Source organism: Lygodium microphyllum, chromosome 14 (genome assembly GCF_053477565.2).
Source record: "Lygodium microphyllum isolate KBCC chromosome 14, Lygodium_microphyllum_v1.1.10, whole genome shotgun sequence".
NCBI lineage: Eukaryota > Viridiplantae > Streptophyta > Polypodiopsida > Schizaeales > Lygodiaceae > Lygodium > Lygodium microphyllum.
Genome location: NC_141148.1, coordinates 12,474,548 through 12,493,462, shown reverse-complemented (window position 1 = coordinate 12,493,462; position 18,915 = coordinate 12,474,548). Strand labels below are relative to the sequence as shown.

Sequence of the window (18,915 nt, the reverse complement as noted above, 5' to 3'; positions counted from 1 at the left end):
AAGATGTATGTATTGTAGGTACTACCGACATTTGCTATCATGTTTGCATTTCGGTCACTGGAAGCACTTCACTTAATTCCTGGACTACAGTGAGCCAGTTTCTCTCTTGAAGATTGTTTTCTTTTATTCTGTGTCAGTGTGTGCACTATATAGGAAAGCTAACCATCTAAATTCTTCTAAATGGTGTGTGCTAGTTTTCTACCAAGCCTTTTGTTACATGGAGAACAATACATAGAGCTGTGCAAACCTCTTCCCACAAGGGGCGAAGTAAGTGATTTACTTGTATTAACGGTTCTTTGTATTGCTCTTTTTGGCAAAGTTTATGTGCATACTACAGTCAGGTAGGTAAATATCCTTGGTGGTTTTCATTTTCTGACAAGGAACTCCAAACATGGTTTCTAAATTCAAATGAGCTGAAAAGAATTTATGTATGTATCATAGAATTACTAGCTGTTTTTAATGCTGTTGCTTATCCACTCACTGCTTTCAGAATCTGTTGTCTTAAAAAGTTTGCAAGAAGGTTTTACATTTCCTTAAAAACAAGACATGCTCTCTGACTTCCAGTATCACTCATGCTCCGATATATAGTGTTTTGAATGACCGACCTATATACTTGGAATGCTAGACTTAATATTTGGATCTGTCATCAACCTTTGCTTTGTGACTACTGGACATGTGGATTGCTTTGATTTGTGATCTCTGTTGCCCGCAACTTTGTTGATGTATTTGTATCTATGTTATTTCAGGAGAATCCAAAAAGAATAGAAGAGTTCTGGGTGGCAACCCACTGGGGCAGCCAGGGAACACCAAGTTACCCATTTTTCAGTTTCTTTTTTTGTACCCTTTTTCAGGGAGTTAATATGCCTATGAGCATTTTAATTGATAGAAGAATGTTTCACCGGGAAAAGAGTCAAATCTTTTGACAACCGTTAATCAGTAACAAGACTCTTTGTCAGACGCTTAATTGATTTGCCATATTCATTGTCTCAAATCACAGCCCGCATGGTTAAAATAGTTCACATTCTAGGTCTCAATTAACGCTTTTTCTACCTTGTAGATTCTTGTTCAGGGAGACAATTGAATCACAGCTGTATGGTTAAAATAGTTCACATTCTAGGTCTCAATTAACTGGTTTTCTACCCGGTAAATTCTTGTTCAGGGAGAGAATCAAATTACAATCCCTTTAGATAAACACAGTAGAAGATGACCAAAATGACTTACATTCACAACTCATTCTAAAAGGTTACTGTTGGTTAAGGGCTTCCAAAGATGTCATAGGCCAAAGTACTGAAGATAACCAGCCTGTGATGAATGGTGAAGGTGTTCTGATGTTCTGGATAACCCAGGATCAAATACTTGTGATAATGTCAGCAAAGGGGTGTGTTTTCCTATATTTCCAGACATGCTTTGCTTAATACTCTGCAACAACCAAAGCACAGTTTTGCTCCTGAGGCGTTTTGGATATTTATATTTCCTTCTTTTTGCTCCAGCACCTCAGTCACACCTGATGCTAGGCCATTTGCTAACATTTTGGAAAGAAAGCAATGGTCTTCTGGACCACGTTGGCCAGGAAACCTGCTTCCCTGAAAGAAATTGTAGGTGCTATCTTTTTTGAACTTCAGTAAGTCATTGATCAGACCTGTCTTCTGCAGCCATGTCTTTTGCTTTGCAATGGTCACAACAATTTTGAAACCTTTGAAGGATATCCATATGCAAGAGTCCTTTGATAGTTGCTAGAATTATAGAAAAGTACAGTGGACCTTACCTCTTGGGCTCCTTCTCTCATACTTTGAGCAGCCCAGTTTGGAGACAGCCATTCTTCTTTTCTTTGCTGTAGAAATTGTCAGGCCCCGAGCTAAAGTTTCGTCCAGTGAGGAACTTACTTATGATTAATGACTAAGTGATGAATAAGCTCTTTTAAGAAAATGAGATCTGATTAAGGATCAGTTGGTTACTCATTTTGAAGGCTTATCTTGGCTATTTAGAGCTCTTTCTCTCTCACTTTGAGCAGTCCAAGTTTAGAGATAGCCATTTTTCTCTTCTTTGCTCAGAAATTGCAGATTTTAGTCATGGAATTTAAAAGCCAATAGCATGGATGGAGTGTGGACAACAGCCAATCTTTTCATCTTGGCGCGGGGATTCCATTGGTTAGCCTTATAACTCCATAGGTAGCAAGGTATGTTGCTGTTTTCTGACTAAATATTAGAAAAACTAGTTATTATAATACTACAGGTTGAGATTCTCTCTTCTCCTTTGAGATTTCAAGTGTAATGTACTTTTGCCAAGAAAGCACACAGTTTATCACGAGAAATCCCTCTGTTTGTGAGAGGAACAACGTGGGATTGCATGGGAACTATGCATGATAGTTGTCTAGGCGAATTCTTCACAAAATTGGGTTTAAATGCTGGGTGTAATTTTTAGGGTTTGGCAGGCTGAAGTGTTCATTCGCATTTTTGAACACTCTATAGTTGGTTCGAGGCCAAGATTGAAGGTGACAAGGTGATTTTGCAGTCGTGGATCAATTGTGTTGCGAGAAATTGCTGAAAGACAGCTATTTGTAACTAATTTTGAGCATACATAAGTAATCTAAATAAAATTTTTTAGGGGCACCAAGCTTTGAGGCCAATAGGTGTCATGTGTGGTAGAGCTAGCTCTAGCTGTGTGTGGATTTTTTCTTCCTGAATTTACTGTTAAGCTGAATTAAGTGTTTAGTAAATGTGGTGTAGGCCAGCTTCAATACGCTATATCTCCATTAATTTCAGCAGCCAAATTTTACAAGCTCTTATTCCCCTCCATGACTCTATTCGCCTGCAAATGAAGCTTGGTCTCCTTAGAATGAAGCTATTGGTAGATGAAGGTTTTTAGTTGTGCTTGCATAGACTATTCAGAGAGCAAGAATAAACACAGTATCACTATGCAATCTTGATCCATGGCATCACTGTTTGTGTTTTTAAAGGAATGTGCTTATATTTGTATGAAGTGTTATGCAAACATGCTTGCATGTAAGGCATTTTCTGTGTAAAAAATAAACAGAGAATGGATGCGATCTTTCCAATTTGCACGCTTGAACACCACAGCCCCGTAGCCTTTCCTAACCCCCCTGCAAGCTCCATGTGGCAGGTCCCAACCATCCTGCCAAACTCTGTTGAAGTGGTAGCTCAATTTTGCTGTTAAACTAAGAAAACAACGAGATGGTTACCACATTCAGAATTATAACATTGAAACTGGGGGGTTTGCTTGTAAATTCACATTGGTATCCTGAAGTAAAACATGGCAAGCTGTGACATGGCAATTGATTGCACAGGCTGTGAGCTCGGTTAACTTTTGGAATTTTCCCAAAATCTAATTCTAGAAGAGTAAAAAAAGGATTTAGTTGTAAATAGAAAAGTGAAAAGTTAGTTAAGTTTGCTGTCTGGAGAAGTGGGCCGCATATTGAAATAAATTGGACTGAGGAATTCTCAACTTAGAAAGTTATGTTAGGTCCTTTTTTAATTCCCCATTAGCTGCTACTCTTCTACAAAGAAATTTGCTTGGCTGCCACTGCTGCTCCAGCTTTCCCTCTTGCGATAGTTACAGTTAGTTCTCTTAAACAACACTTTATAAGAGTTTGGAGGATTACTTGATCCTTTGCTTGTGTATGATCCAGAACCATGATTAGATTTTCTTGTGCTTCATAATGTGCACACATTTCCAATCTTGTACTCATAAAATATCTTGTTTGTACTTGATTAGTTCTTGGCCATTCCATGATGTCTTCATACACCGTTGCAAGTTCTTTATGTGATTTCTTTTTTGTTTGTGCTAATAAACTTGTGAATTCAAGATGTTTAATCTTGTTGATCTTTTCGTTTGTAGGTGACGTATAGTTCTCGAGTGTCGCAACTTCATGACAAAGGTCCTTTTTAATGTTTGGTTTACATATAGGTTGTGCATTCTTTATATACAGGATGTAAAATCTTCTAATGACATGAGTTTTGCACACTTGCCTTTATTTTTTCCATCTTGTCATCACAGAAAAGGCAGCTGTCTTGGAGATAGAGAATGAATGTAGAGAGTCTGAAAGTGGTGAAGTTCTTTGCTTGAGCAGGTTGGCTTACTAGCTCCTAGAATGAATCTTTCAGTGTAAAACTCCAATTCATATTTTGTGCTCCCTGAAATAATATTTATGTGATTAACATGTGCATTAGCTTAAATATTTTTCTTATACAAGAAGGCATGATCAATTATACTAATGTCGAAAGTTAGGAGAGAGTAAGAGAAACTAAACTGCTGCTCACTAAAATGCTTGTAGGGTACTTGAGATAAAGTGTTTGTGGAGGAGTGGCTGGTGTACATAGCTGAGTGCTTTTCCAGATTTTGGAGGTGGGTCTAGAGTTGGGCCTATTTTTTGTAATTGCCTCTGGTTATTGCCTATATAAAGGCATCTCTCCTTTGCGCACAACCAGGGGATGGGGATGGCTTGTGGGATGGCATGTAAAATGTGCAATTTCCAATTGATGACTGAGATGGGGCTGGAATTGGCGAAATGGTTTGAGAATAGGTTTGAATTAATGTTTAGATCAAGGGCTGAGAATGGGTTAAGTATGGACTGAAATTCATTGAGATGAAAGGATGAGTTGCAAGTAGGCTGGATGGCTGACATGAAAGTACTTTTATGCTAATGGGGTAGGAAGAAAGGTTTGGCTACTGGTTGTTTCCATGGTTCAGGAGGCTTTGCACTCACAACTTGCAAAATAGACATTATATAGCCAAATCCGAGCCCAATTATACAGCAAGAGACACTTGGATCAGCAAAAGAGATTAAAGAATTTCAGTGTACTCCATTCATTTGCATACCGTGAGAGGCACTAGTTTTGGGCCCAACAGGCTGTCTATTGTCCAAAATTAAGTGGTAAATTGTGCATTTCAGTTGACGTGCTTTAATTGCTTGCTATAAGCATTGATTAATCAAGTTATTACCACCCTGTTTGAAGAGGAAGGTTGGTTTCATAGTTCCATTGCCGGGATACCATCAATTCCCTTCACTTGGTGGGCTCGAAGCACCTGTTTGGATGGACATCAAAAGCTTTGCTCTAGTGCTGAAATTGTGCTCAACTGAGCACTTAGAGAAAGAATGTCTGCTTATAGTGGATGGGATCAACTAATGATAATGCATCTCATTTTGAAATTGCACATAATGAAGGGAAAAATGCAAGACCTAGTCTTGGAATAGGCTTCCAACATGGACAATAAAAAGAAAATTTGGTTGTAGACCAAGAAGTGGGTCCTTCTAGGCCGCATGGTGTGGGTGACTAGTAAAAAAGTGAGAGTGTGATGAGCAGTATCAAAGGGAGCAGCTGACATCTTTGTTCAATTGGCCAAAGTTCCACAATTTGAGAGATTTTTGGATCCTTCTAAAAAGGAAAGCAAGGGCAAGAAGAATATGTCATCTTTAAAGGCATTGGGAAAGCAAGAAGCTCGCAAAAGGCAGCCACTGTAGCCTAAAGTTGCACCAAAGAATGATGATAAGAAAAATCAATTGATACTAGTGGAATTGGATATGCAAATGCAATGCTACCTTTTGATAGTACTAATCCAATGGGTTTTGGATAGTTGGGCATGCATGCAAGTATGGGGCAACAAGGATACTTTGGTGATGTATGGTGGACCAAGGACTGCATACGAGAATGTATAGCACGACTTCTTAGTATATGCAACAACCAATGTATGGTATACAAAGCTCAATGTATCCGGGTATGGTTGATAATATGCATAACGCCACGTATGGTAGCATTGACATGGTGCTTGGGGCACCAAGTGGTATATGTGGTAATGCATTTGTATCCCTTAGTGCTTTTGGGGCTCAAGGAATGGGTACTAGTCATGCAAATGCTTCATATGGTGCTTATCATGATATAAATATAACAAATGTATCCTTTTTGCAATAGCTAATTATGACAACTTGACTCCCAAAGATGCAATAAAGGACTATGATGAGGGTTGAAAGATGGTGAAGTTAAAGGCCTTTAGTGGGGCAGAAGATAGATTGAAAGCTTTGACTTTTATTTAGCAGTTTAATGGAGCCTGTTTGAGAATCAACTTCATTGAATCCTCAAAGATTGTAAAAGGAGCTACCTTCTTGAAGGGGAATGCATTGCAGTGGTGGTCCACACTCTTGATGCAAGGTGGAGCCTTGTTAACATGGGTACAATTTGAGCAAATGTTTGCTTCAAATTGGTTGAATAGTATTTGGATGTAAAATTGAAAGAAAAATTTGTATCTATTATATTGACTATTCAGTGTTGCCATTTCTAAAGTAATGGGAAATCATCTTTCAGCATACTTGGTTTTTACTAAAGATAAGGTTAATAATGAAAAGGTTGGGAACATGTCTAAGTTAGAAAAGGATTGCATGTGATTTTTTAAATATATGTTGATAACTTCTCTTAGTTACTTTTGGGGCAGTTGCAACATGAAAGAATAAGAAGATCATGCCATAGATCTTCTTAGAAGTAGTCCTTTTAAAAAGCCATCCTAAAGGGTAATGCTACTAAGCAAGAGGAGATGAGTTTGGTAAATGAGTTGTTAGAAAAAGAACTTGTTCAGCCTCGCTTATCTCTCTTTCATTCTCCAATACTTTTGATTTAGAAAAATGATGGATCATGGCGTATATGCATTGACTATTGTGCTCTGAATAAAATCACAATGAAAAATGGTTTTTAATCCCTCAGATCAATGATTTTATGGACAGATTGTAGGGGTAGATATATTGATTTAAAAAGCGGGTATCATTAGATTCACATTAGATCAAAGGATGTTTCTAAGATAGCTTTTAGGATATTTTTTGGGTTGTATGAGTTTCTTGTCATACCTTTTGGACTCATGAATGTTGTTGCCACATTTAATTAGATGATGGAGTGCATCTTCAAGCCACATAGAAGGTTTGTGTTTTGAGTATGAAGCTTGCATGTGATTAGTAGGCTATGGCGGATGGAACTCCATGGAAAAAGAGAGAGAGAGAGAGAGAGCTCTCTTGCATGTATACAAATTTGAAAGATACATTGATAATGATAGGTAAAATGTAGGTACAAGTGATAAAGCTTAGTGGGTCTACCGATGCGTTGCATGCCGCCATTGTGTCTCCCCCATCCCTCTTGTTGCCATAGCGCCTCCCCCCTCCTTTGACCGTCATCGCGTCCCCTTCCTAGCCTTCATTACGCCACCGTTTGGCCACCTTAATGCTTCCCTCCTTCCTGGCGGCAGCCACGGTGCCCCCCCTCCTTTCCTGGCCGCCACTGTGCCTTCCCCTCCCTTCCACATGTTTACCAGTGGGCCCACTGCTCCTCCCGTCTGACCGCCATTACAATCCTTCCTCATCTCGGCAGCCATCGTGCCTCCTTCTCCTTTTTGCCCGCCATTGCGTGTCTCTCTTTCCGTTTGTCCGCCTTGGGTCTCCCCTTGCATTGCGCACCTCCACTATCGTGATGGCTGCCTCCCTACATCCCCCCTCCCCCACCCCTCCCGCACACCATTCCCCCGCCCTCCCCCCTCCCCCCCCCCCCTTCAAGTCCCCCCTCGCCCTTTCCCCCACAATGCCCTTGCATCCCTCACCTTGTGGCTCAGCCGCCGTCAGGCCCCCACCCGGGGGATCAAGCCACCAGTGGAGACGAGCACTTTACCCACCGTTGGAAAACAAAATCCTCCCCCCCTCCTTTACAGTATCACCCCCCTGCCGGCTACACAGTAGCGTGATTGGTAGATTCTTAGTAGGGACGCGCAATGGAAATCCCTGGTTAGACACCAATGCATTTCAGCGAGTACCCCCCCAGTCAAACACCTTGCGCGCTGTCCTATCTGAGGAATAGCTCTTAGCCGTTTGTGCCACAGAGTTGGAGCTAAAAGAAACAACGATCTTTGGTCAGGTGGTAGGACATTTTCCATCCCGGGCCCAGCTTCGGGACTGACTTCACTCCACATTGCGCATTGGCACAACGCAGATTGTGGATGCGGTTCTAATGGGTCAAGGGATCTTCATTGTACGACTTACCTTGGTAGACGCATCCCGTGAGCTACTGGTCAGCTCACCCTATACTTCTACGAAGGGGGTTATCTATATGGTCCCTTGCTACAGTGGCTTCACAGTGGAGGCATTCGCGCTCCACAACAGGTTCCTCAGGGCTAAATTTGGATTTCTTTAAAATTTTAACATCTAATCCTTGAAACTGACCCAGAGACCATATAGAGCTTGAGAGCACATCATAGATCCATCATTGGGCGGAAATCTAGAGCAAGTAGTTTAAAAGTCGGCTACTAATGGTCATTCAAATCATGCATGGTGTTTAGCGTAACGGCCCTGCGGGCCGGCAGGGACTGCCCCCTCTGGACCCCCACAGAGGGGGCTCTGTCCCCTCCGCAGCTCCCCCAAGTAGGTTTGAGAGAAAACACACACCATGACAAGTCCTCCAAATTAGATCCTATTGTAGTAATGACTCTACACAAGCATGGAGTGCAAAGGAGCAACCAAAAGCCTATACCCGAACAAAGACAAATAGAGATCCTAGAACCTCAATGGGCCAATCTAGCCAACAAGGGCAAAAAGGCCACACCGCAAAAACACGTATGTGTTGCATTTGGACTGTATCTAGTCAAAGCGGAAAGCAACAACATCAAGCTACAAATGCGAGGATGACTAGATATGATAGTTCTGACGGTAGATGCACCTTGAATAGTACTGTACAGACGATCCAAGACATCAGTGGAGAATCCACATCTGGTCATGCAGTTGGGGACTCAAGGGTATTTGTCAGAAGGCTTAAATTTATAAGCCAAGACTCAAGCCCCCCCTTGCCCCCCACATAGTCACCTGTTCATCCGTCCATGCCACTGGTCACACTTTCGCGAGATAGGTGCAGCTGCTATCACAGGAGTTTTTTCGCAGTGGACTGTGGTCTTACTTGAGAGTTGTGGACTGGGAGAGTTTCCACTATCCTTGGAGGTGGGAATCTTCGTGGTACGCAAGTCTAGGAGTGGCAAGGTCCATCTACTAGCAATACCGGATGGACCAAACTACGCCTTCTTCCTTTAGACATCTCACACAAGAGACTGGACGACGACTCAGATAGAGGAGGCGAAGAGCCAGGTTGCAGACCACATATCTCAATGGATAGGAGAAGGTGAACTGGCACTTTTCTCCCAGTAGTGGCCAGGTTGCATGATGGACATTAACTCGTAGGTTGGGAGTGAGGTCCCTCATCCGAGCATTATCTTTCGAACCCCTCTGCAGTGGAGAGCGCCGATGGATGTGATCAAGTGGCCCTTAGCACAAGCGGCCTGTTTCTATTAGTGTACGGAGTCTCGGCTCTCAGCTTGGTTGATAGATGCCGTGGTGGTAGCACTAGGCGCATCCATCACCCCCATGGTCAGGCTACCATGGGGGAATGGAGTTTACCATCTAGGCCGGCAGCGAAGCGTATACACATGCCTCTTAGTTCCTCTTCTTCGTCAGTAGCTTCCACACCGAACGGATGCTTGTTCGGTGAGTCACATGTCTCCCTATGAGTTTACACCTTGCATCATGGAATGTGAATAGCCTCCACTATAGTGGGGCATGTGGCTCCAAGAAGTTGATTGTTCGATAGGAGTTGCAGTCTGCCCTTGGCAAACGGATTGACATCCTACTTTTACAAGAGCACCAGCTCACTCCTGCCTAGGCCCAACGGGTAGGGAAGGTACTCCCCGGTAGTTCACACTCTTAGTGGGAGCACGCCATCAGTGCCCACGACTAGAGTGAAGGCATATGCACCTTTATCGGCCCGAGTCTCACCGCCTGTGTACAAGACCACAGGACGATAGTGGTAGGGAGGGTTCTATGGATCAGATTGGATATTGGGGACTTGTGTCTTGGAGTCCTTAATGTTTATGCCCCTACTGAGGTTAGGGTACATAGCAGGTTTGGGTGGAGATCATGGCAGGATTCCCTGAGGTGGATTCCTGGATTGTTGGAGGAGACTTCAACAACCTGGAGGCTTTAGAGGACCAGTAGGGCAGAGCATAAACTATTAGGGCATGGTTGGGGAGGAGCAGGAGACATGGGAGGTCTTTCTATTGGCAGTAGGAGCACGCGATGCTTGGAGAGATCCTACCTTCCACACAAGAGGGAGAGGTGGCTAGACTTCTCTTGGGGATACAAGCTGCTAGGTGAAGTCTTGCTGGAGCGGTTGGATAGGTTCTATGTGGGAGAGCGGGGATGCTCTTGTGAAGGCCAGATAGGATAGTTGGCGGGCAATATATTGTCCGATCATTGCCCGGTTCTCTTGACACTTGATCCCCCAACAAGTGCCCTAGACACATGATCATGTTGGATCCCTGACTCGATCTATAGGAGGAAGGAGGTGAAGAGAGAGATTGAGCAGGTTTGGTCTAGGGAGTGGGGCAGGATGGACAGGATCGCAGAGGAGGTTGTAGAGGTCCTAGCCGACGAGTCGAGCAGTATCCGCCAGGATGCAGCCCTACAAGAGGCACTAGGGGTTCCCACCCTCCACGCACAGGAGGTGTGCCCTTGAGTAGCCATCGCTGGCCTAGAGGACAGGCTCTTGGAGTTCTCTTTCCGCACCTCAGTAGCCTTCTGAGCGCAGAAGGGGGACACGATGTACGAGGAGTTTTTTTAGGTACACTAGCCCCGCACCTCGGGAGAGCAGATACAGGGAAGGTGATGGAGATTGCCACCGACTACTACAGACGCCTTTTCCAATAGGAAATAGCTTCAGCTAGAGGACAACGATGTAGACAGCAGGTCTGGGATCACATCCCATCCCTTATCACAGAGGAGATGGGACTCTTCCTTCTAGCCCCCTTCACAGAGAAGGAACTAGGGGAGGCTTTCCATACACAGGATGAGCAGAAATGACCGGGAGAGGATGGATTTTCTAAGGCTTTCTTCAGCACTACCTACTGGGAGGTGGTGAAGGACTCCTTATTGATGGCCTTCCAGGAGATTTTCACTTCAGGACAGATGCCAGGGATTCGGCAGGTCTCATCAATCTTCTTCCCAAAGGGGGAGACCGGTTGAAGCTTTCCTAGTGGATACCGATCACCTTATTGTTAGTGGCCTATAAGGCATTGGCAAAGATGATTTGGTAGATGACTACGCCTTGTGCTTCCAAACATCATTCATGACACGCAGACATGCTTTGTCCAAGATAGGAGCATCCTAGACAATGTATTCACCTTCTTTGAGGCGACAGGGTGGGCTTAGCATAGTGGCAGGGACTGGTCGTACTACTCCTCGACTTCGAGAAAGCCTATGACAGGGTGGACTGGGATTTTCTAGAGGGCACCATGGTGAGGTTGGGCTTTCCCTAGGCATGGATCTGTGGGGTCTCCGTACTTTACAGATCGGCTACCAGCAGGGTTCTCATAGGTGGTAGGCAAGGGGAGGAGTTTTAACTGGAGAGATCGGTCCAGTAGGGCTGCCCTTGGCCCCGTACCTGTTCTTACTCTTTGTAGAGGCGCTGTCTTACTTCCTCAGGTCGCGTGTGAATGGGTTATGTGGCCTTGGACTTCCAGTGAGGAGGAGAGGGAGTTGTTAGACTCAGAGTATGCAGATGATACAACACTCTACATACAGGACAACGAGTTGATGTTGAAGAGAGTGAGACTAGCTCTTGAGGTGTTTTGTATTGCAGCGAGAGCGAAAACTAACTAGCGAAAGTTGGTTGGATTTCTTATAGACCCGGACTCTAGCACGGAGTGGGGCATCCACCCGGGATTTAGATGGGTGAGCAGAGGGCAGACTATCCATTACCTAGGGTTCCAGGTGGGACTCTACATCACTCCCACCCAGTAGTTTCCTCTAGTCCTTGACTCTATTCGAAGGAAGCTGACCTATTGGAGTACTACTCGCCTCCCCCTAGCAGGCCAAGCCCTGGTAGTTAACCAGGTCCTTCTAGCGACGACGTGGTACATCGCCTCATGTTGGTGCTTCTTCTCATTTTGTGTAGTTCAGCTTCGTTGCCTAGTGGAGAACTTCCTGTGGTCTAGGTGAGACGGTTCCAAGGATTCCCGGGCCAAGGTGGCTTGGGTGACCATCATCCGGCATCAGTTTAGAGGGAGGGCTTGGGATCATAGACCCAGAGTATCAAAGTATGGTCCTCTTGGGTAAGCTTGTAGTCTGCGGCCTCACACCAGGAGGGCAGACCTGGAAGGTCCTATAGCAAGAGGGTCTTTAGGATTGTAGACCGAGGCTTGGTGGTGAGTGGAGGCCGTCCTTGAGATGGATCTATGCAACAGCCTAGATCACCCCCCCTAGATTCCCCTTGCTAGGCAGCTTGCTCCGTGTGTAGCAGGGCTTTTGTAAGATCCTAATCCAGAGCCTCCCAGGTTACCAAGAGGAGATAGACCGTCAGCCAGTGATCTGGAACCCCTAGGTCAGAGATCGGGAAGGGGCACAAATTGACGAGTTCCTCCATATTCAATGGGCTGGTTGGGAGGCCGGACCGGCTCGTACCATTTGGACATGGTGGGAGATGTATAGGATGGTGGACGAGGAGGTGCTGCAGCAAGTATTAGGCTGTCAAAGAGTAGTGGAGTTGAGAAGAAGGGAGAAAGATGCAGCAATACCTCAGGAGTGGCTTGTTCCCCTGATACAAGAGCCGGTAGAGCTCGGGAAGGTATGGGCCACTAGGTTTTCACTAGTAGTTATCCCCCTATAGGTGGCAGGTAGAGTGGGCGGCGCTCCACCTGGGACCTTTTTTACCGTGCAAGAGGGGGGTTTGGCCCTTGACAGAGAGCAGAAGGATGAGGAGATAGCTATCCTTTCATAAATGAGGATTTGGGTGATTGGCCTTTAGGGGAAGACATGGCGGCTGGACCATTATGTCTTCTAGGAGGAGCTCAGGGAGTGGCGTCTTTGGATTTAGGAGGATAGGCACTTGATGATTTGGAATGGGATTCGGGAGAGTGTGGCTATGGCCGGCTACTACGGTTGCTAAGAAGCCACCGAGGTTCCTGGAGTACACAACCAGGATTGACAGACACGTACTGATGCAGCAGGACATGGATTGGGCGCGGTCACATAGCAGGCATTGGGCGGAGCACAGCATCACGAAGCCTTTTTGATGGATCTTTTGGCGCCGCCTATGGAATAGCTAGAGACCGAGAAGGGTATCGTATTTCTTATGACTGGTGCCACATGGATGCTTGGCACCCAGCCTTGGATGTATCTCATGGGGAGCTTTCTGTTGGCAGCCGATTAGTGAGGGCCTTACATTCTGTATGAGGTCGGGATGTAGGACACAATATTCATTATTGAGGCAGGGTCGTGCGTAGTGGTGGGTTTGGAGGTTCTACCCATCCGCGAGGTATTGGAGCCTTGAGGTATGGGAGATCATAGGGAGTCTTATTGGATGGCATATCTGGAAGGCGCAGTGTTAGGAGGCTTTTGGCGGAGAGAGACTTTTAATACATGCAACCTTAGCAGAGCTCTGGACCTCCATCATCCACTCCCTCTGCGGCCGATGGGACTAGGTGCAGGGCGAGTCCAGGGCTCGTGAGGAGCTCCATTATCATTTCATGTGCACTTGCGGTGGCCAGGACTTGTTTTTCGTTATGCAGGCAAGCAGCGCTAGATGGCAATACACTCCCTCTCCATGGCTTCTTGCCCCCATCCCCTCTAGACTGCGTTGAGAGGGTTTTACATCTGATATACCTGTGACTCTGCATCAGCTCTAGGTAGTCTGTTGAGCATGAGCACTACCTTGTATTCAGGTTTTTTCGGAAGTAATATAATTAGCCACACTTTATTTGCAAAAAACAAGTGATAGAGCTTGACTATATAGGCTAAGTGGTGTAGCTAACACTTTCATCCATATTTAATGCTAAGTGGTGTAAAAGGTGTTCACATCTTAATACACACTTATAACACAATAAGGGGTATTCACATGTGAGGATAAATAAAACTAACAAACCTTTCATCGGGTCATGGGTGATTGAACTTGTGATACGAAACATATGAAAAAAGAAATGGGAAGGTCTTATCTCAAAGAGGCAGTGTCTAATCCGGTACAATGATTCTAGAGAAGGAGATACATAAGTAAGAGAGAGATAATATAAGATAGGTATGACATGGTCCTTCGAAAAGCTCAGGGACTCTAAGTAAGACACAGTTTAGAGGTGTATGTGTATGGTCAAAGCCCGACTAAAAGCCAGTGTGGCTTAGAGGCACTGAGCTCATAACGAGAGGCTGAATACGTGGTTATAGCTTTCAACCTTAACTCAGAGGTCATGTGTAAAGTGGTTAGAAACCCCCTTGAAATATAGCTCCTTTGTGAACTAGAAGGAGAAAAAAGAAGAAATATAACTCGTCCAAGCATAGGACCCCACACAATTATGTTAGATTATTGTGATAGAAAGGGCAGCGTATACGTGAGCAAGACCAATGTCTTATTCCAACTACATTTTCACATTTGATGATGCATGGGAGATTGTGTCACAAAGCAGTTGAGACCTAAGATAATCATTGAGAGTCATGCTTCTCCTCATGTAGAGTGTAGAGGTATTAATGCTATGGTTAAGATAGTGGAGTATTTCTTTTATTGGCCTTCTTTGAGACATGAAGTTGAACATGTAGTTAGGACATGCATCATAGGTCAAAAAGTGAAGTACGATAAGCAAAAGATACCTAGTTTATTGTAGCCTAGTATTACAGACTTTATTTTTGAGCATCCTAGGATACCTAGGGGGAATGATGAGATATGAATCATCATTTGCAAGTTTAGTTAGGAAGCCCATTTCATTCCGGTGAGGAAGAAGATAAATGTTGATTACATGGCATGCTTATTTTGCCAGCATGTGTTTAAGTATCATGGCATGCCAAAGTTGATCATTCGTGATGGAGACCCTCAAATGACTAGTTTGTTTTGGAAGGGGTGGTTCGAAAACATGGGTATCACACTAAAATTTTCTTCATCCTTTCATATTTAAGTCATAGAGAGGGGGAACACCCGTTCTTGCACTTAGGAATGGATTAACGCATTTCGGGAGGTCCGAGGCCAGGAAATGCTGGGGGAACGTTCCATCGTGTTTCTTGTTCTGTTCCAGGCCGTTCCAGCAGCGGGGCATTTTTATAAAAAAAACGTAGATCCTATCCTATTCCGCCTCACGCTAGCTGGCCCGACTCCCGCCTCTCGTGATTAGTGTCATGACTCACCTGTCGTGACTCTTGCCCTGCCTCGCGCCAGGTGGCCCGACTCATGTCTCTTCCGCCTGTCTCACTTGCCTAACCTGCCTCTCTCAACTGCCTCCCGCTTGATTGCCAGGTCCGCCTCCTTGGCCCGCCTCTCCTACCTGCCTGGCCTGACTCCTGCCCGTGATCAAGTGAGGACTCTCGTGTAAAGCACGAAAGTATTTGTCTACTTAGTACTGTATTTTGTTCAGTGGGATCATTATCTCCCCAAATTTGGGGCATTTTGGATGAGTTGTTGGCAGTTGCCCCAAAATTTGGAACTTTCTCAAGGTTTGGGGCCCAAATTTGGCTGCAATGTCGCCAAATTTGGGGCATTGGGATCCATCATCCCAAGAACTGAAAGAGCCCCCAAATTTAGGGCATTTTGAATCAGTCATCGCCCCAAATTTGGGAGCTGAAAATGCGCCAAATTTTGGGGCCTTTTCAGCAAGGGAATGCAGGCTGGAATGCCCCAAATTTGCGGCATTTTCAGTAAAAGAAATTTAGGCTAAAGTAGCACCAAAGTTTCGGCATTTTTAGCAAACATTTAACACATGGATGTTGAAAATTTGGCTGCAAATTTCTGCAATTTCATTGAACTTTACTAATTATTTGTCGCTTTTATATAGATGGCAGCATTAACATCTATGGGATCTTCATCATCCCGAAGCAGTACTTGGTCATGGTGGGATGAGGTAGATGTAGGAGTGCCATTGAGAGGTGGAGGGGCCCACCCTTGGAAATGCAAACTTTGCTCTTATGCTCTCACTAGTGGGGTTGATAAAGTGAGAGTCCATCCTCTACATGAGGAGGGGAAAGAGGTGCGTTTTTGCATCAATGTATCAATTGAGAAAAGGCAGGAGTTACTTGACCACATAGCCACTTCTATGGGGAATTCACATGCCAAGAGGATGCCGAATATAGTAGTGGATCCAACAACATGGACTCCAAGGCCAGCAAGGCATGGTGCTTCATGCAGAAGACCACCAGGAATAGTGGCTACCTAGCCTTCTCGTGGGCCATAAGTGGCAGCAAGTCCTGGTGTTAGACAGAGCTCATTGCACACTTCATGGAAACCAAAGAAAAAAGACCGAAACATATGCAGTAGTGGCACACTTTTTTTACCATGACCATATTGCATTCAAATCAGCCAGGTCACCTTATTTTTTAAATATGGTGACAAAGATTGCAGAGTACGGACCCACATATAAGCCTTCTTCATTAGAAACTATTAGGACTACATTGCTTTAGAAGGAGAAAGCAGCCATAGAGATTGCAACAGCAAATATTCGCAATCAATGGGCAAGAAATGGAGTGACATTGATAGCAGATGGATGGAGTGACACACGCCATGGGTCCATACATGGCGTTGTTCCATATTCTGGTGGGGATGTATACTTCATTGGTAGTCATGATGCTTCAAAGGCTAGAAAGAGTGTAGATTTATTGGCATCAGAGTGGTGCGAGGCAGTGCAAGCTTTGGGGCAGAAAATGTAGTGTAGTTTATGGCAGATGGTGAACCTACAAACAAGGTAGCAGGAAACATTTTAATGGCAATGTATCTACATATCAACTTTAGTCCATGCATGGCGCATTGCTTGAATAACTTGTTGAAGGATATTGGGGACTTGCCATGGATCGCATCTCTTGTTGCGAAAGGGAACACGATTATCATATTCATATGTAATCATGAGTACTTGCATGCTGAGTTTCGCAAGAGAAGTGACAAAGAACTTCTCAAATACTCGGATACACGATTTGCATATAACTTTCTTATGCTTGGTCGATTGCACTATTGCAAAGATGCAATTAGGGAGCTATTTGCTAGTGATGGGTATGAAAATTGGACTGAGGTTGCAACTGCTACTACTGTGTTATGTAATGTATGTCTCTAATAGAGATTTTTGGGATGAGGTGAATCGCACCAACCAAATGGTTGATCCTATCTTGCACATGTTGAGGCTTGCAGATGGCATGGATCCATGCATTGGGAAGATCTATGAAGGTATGGATTGCATGATTGAGAAGTTGGAGAGTTTGAAACCAAATGCAAATAGATATGAGTAGATCAAGGATTTATGCATTAGCAGGATGGAATGAGTATGACTTTCCTATGCATGCTGCAACATATGTGCTTGATCCCGAGTTTCAAGGAAAGATGCAAGAAAGAGACCTTGAGGTGGTCAAGGCTTGGAACACATTGCTTGCAAGGCTTTATACTAGCCATGAAATGCAACACAAAATTAAAAATCAGTCTTTGTGTATTGGCAAACATTAGGGATGTTTGGTATAGAGGATGCACTAGAGGATAGAACAAATATTGGGGCTGCTTTATGGTAGGAGGACTACAGGGCAGAAGCTCCAGAGTTGCAAACTTTGGCTATTCGTATTCTTAGCCAAACAATTAGTTCTTCTTGTTTAGAGTAACTATGAAGCTCATTCAATCACATTCACTCAAAGAAGAGAAATCGTCTTGGTATAATGAAGACAAATGACCTAGTTTATGTGAGCTCCAATCTTCACTTGCTAGCTCGTACATCAGTTGCAAAGGCTGATTCTTTTATACGTTGGGAAAAAGATGACGACGATGACGACGACGACGATGATGGTGATGGCGATGGTGATGGTGATGGCCATGATGTTGTTTAGTAGGATAAGCATTTAGGCACAGTGGAGCCATCTTTCATGAATCAGAGCACTTAGTGGCTAGCCTTTTGGAACTTTAGAGTATTAACTTGGAAATTGGAGCTCTTGTAACTTGGATCTTTAGACTTTAAAGTTTAGTGCATATTTTGTGTCTTCATAGTTGCCTTCGTACAACGTACGGCACCGTCCGTACGGTACGATCCGTATGGTACGACTTTATACGTAAAAACGGGCCTATTTGGGCCATCTGGCTTGCGCGTCCTCGATCCCATGTCCCGCGTTTCTTGCGCCCCCGCATCTTGCGTTTCTTGCACAGTTGCACTTTTTGGGGGGGTGGGAAGCCTTGGATACCTCATTCCACCCCCTTTTCCAGCCATGCAATCCCAACCCCCCCTCGCCCTCTTTGGATTCCTTCTAGCTTGCAACCCTTTCTTTGACCGTTCACCCTTCTCTCTTTGATTGTCTGAACTTTGACTCTTCTCTTATCTACAAAAGGTGCTCCTCTCCTCCATGCTTCCACATCAATTTAGCAAGCACTTACCATTCTTTGATTCTCATCTTCCTCTATTGGATATTCTTGAATGGACTTGTGATTTGTCATTCTTGAATCTCGCCTCCCATCCCCTCTTTCCCGCACTCATGGAAGCATTTACCATTCTCAAATCTCATCACCCATCCCCTTTATCCCGCACCCTATCAAGGCATTTGCCATTTTGATCTCCCATCCCCTCTCTCACTCTTGCTTTTTCAACTTTATCCCAACCCTCGGGCCTCTCGAGTTTCCCTTCCTTTCAACTTTCAAGACTCAAGTTTCAAGAGTCGAGACTTGAGCATCTCTCTCTCTCTCTCTCTCTCTCTCTCGCCTCTTTATCTGTCATCGGCACCATGAATGGTGAGAAGCACGGGGCCTTCAATTTGCATGCGATCCATGTGGAGAGGGACACAAAGAAGTCCCACCATTGGACAAGTATTGCAGAAAGTGCTATACAAGTGGTGCAACTCGGCTTCTCCAACATCTTTCCAAGACGGGGGGGCAAGTTGCTCCATGCAAGGAGATCCCTCAAAACATC

General features: G+C 44.5%; 1 protein-coding gene across 2 annotated transcripts in view; it reads left to right on the top strand.

Annotated features, from left to right (window-relative positions):
* Positions 1–18,915, top strand: part of ECH2 (enoyl-CoA hydratase 2) — a 118,743-nt gene that overhangs the window by 84,175 nt on the left and 15,653 nt on the right. For both annotated transcript variants that reach the window (XM_087692369.1, XM_087692368.1), the window contains 4 exons: positions 19–89; positions 195–267; positions 3,856–3,895; positions 4,015–4,087. In XM_087692369.1, coding sequence (XP_087548495.1) covers positions 19–89; positions 195–267; positions 3,856–3,895; positions 4,015–4,087 — 257 coding nt within the window. The remainder of the gene's footprint in view (positions 1–18; positions 90–194; positions 268–3,855; positions 3,896–4,014; positions 4,088–18,915) is intronic.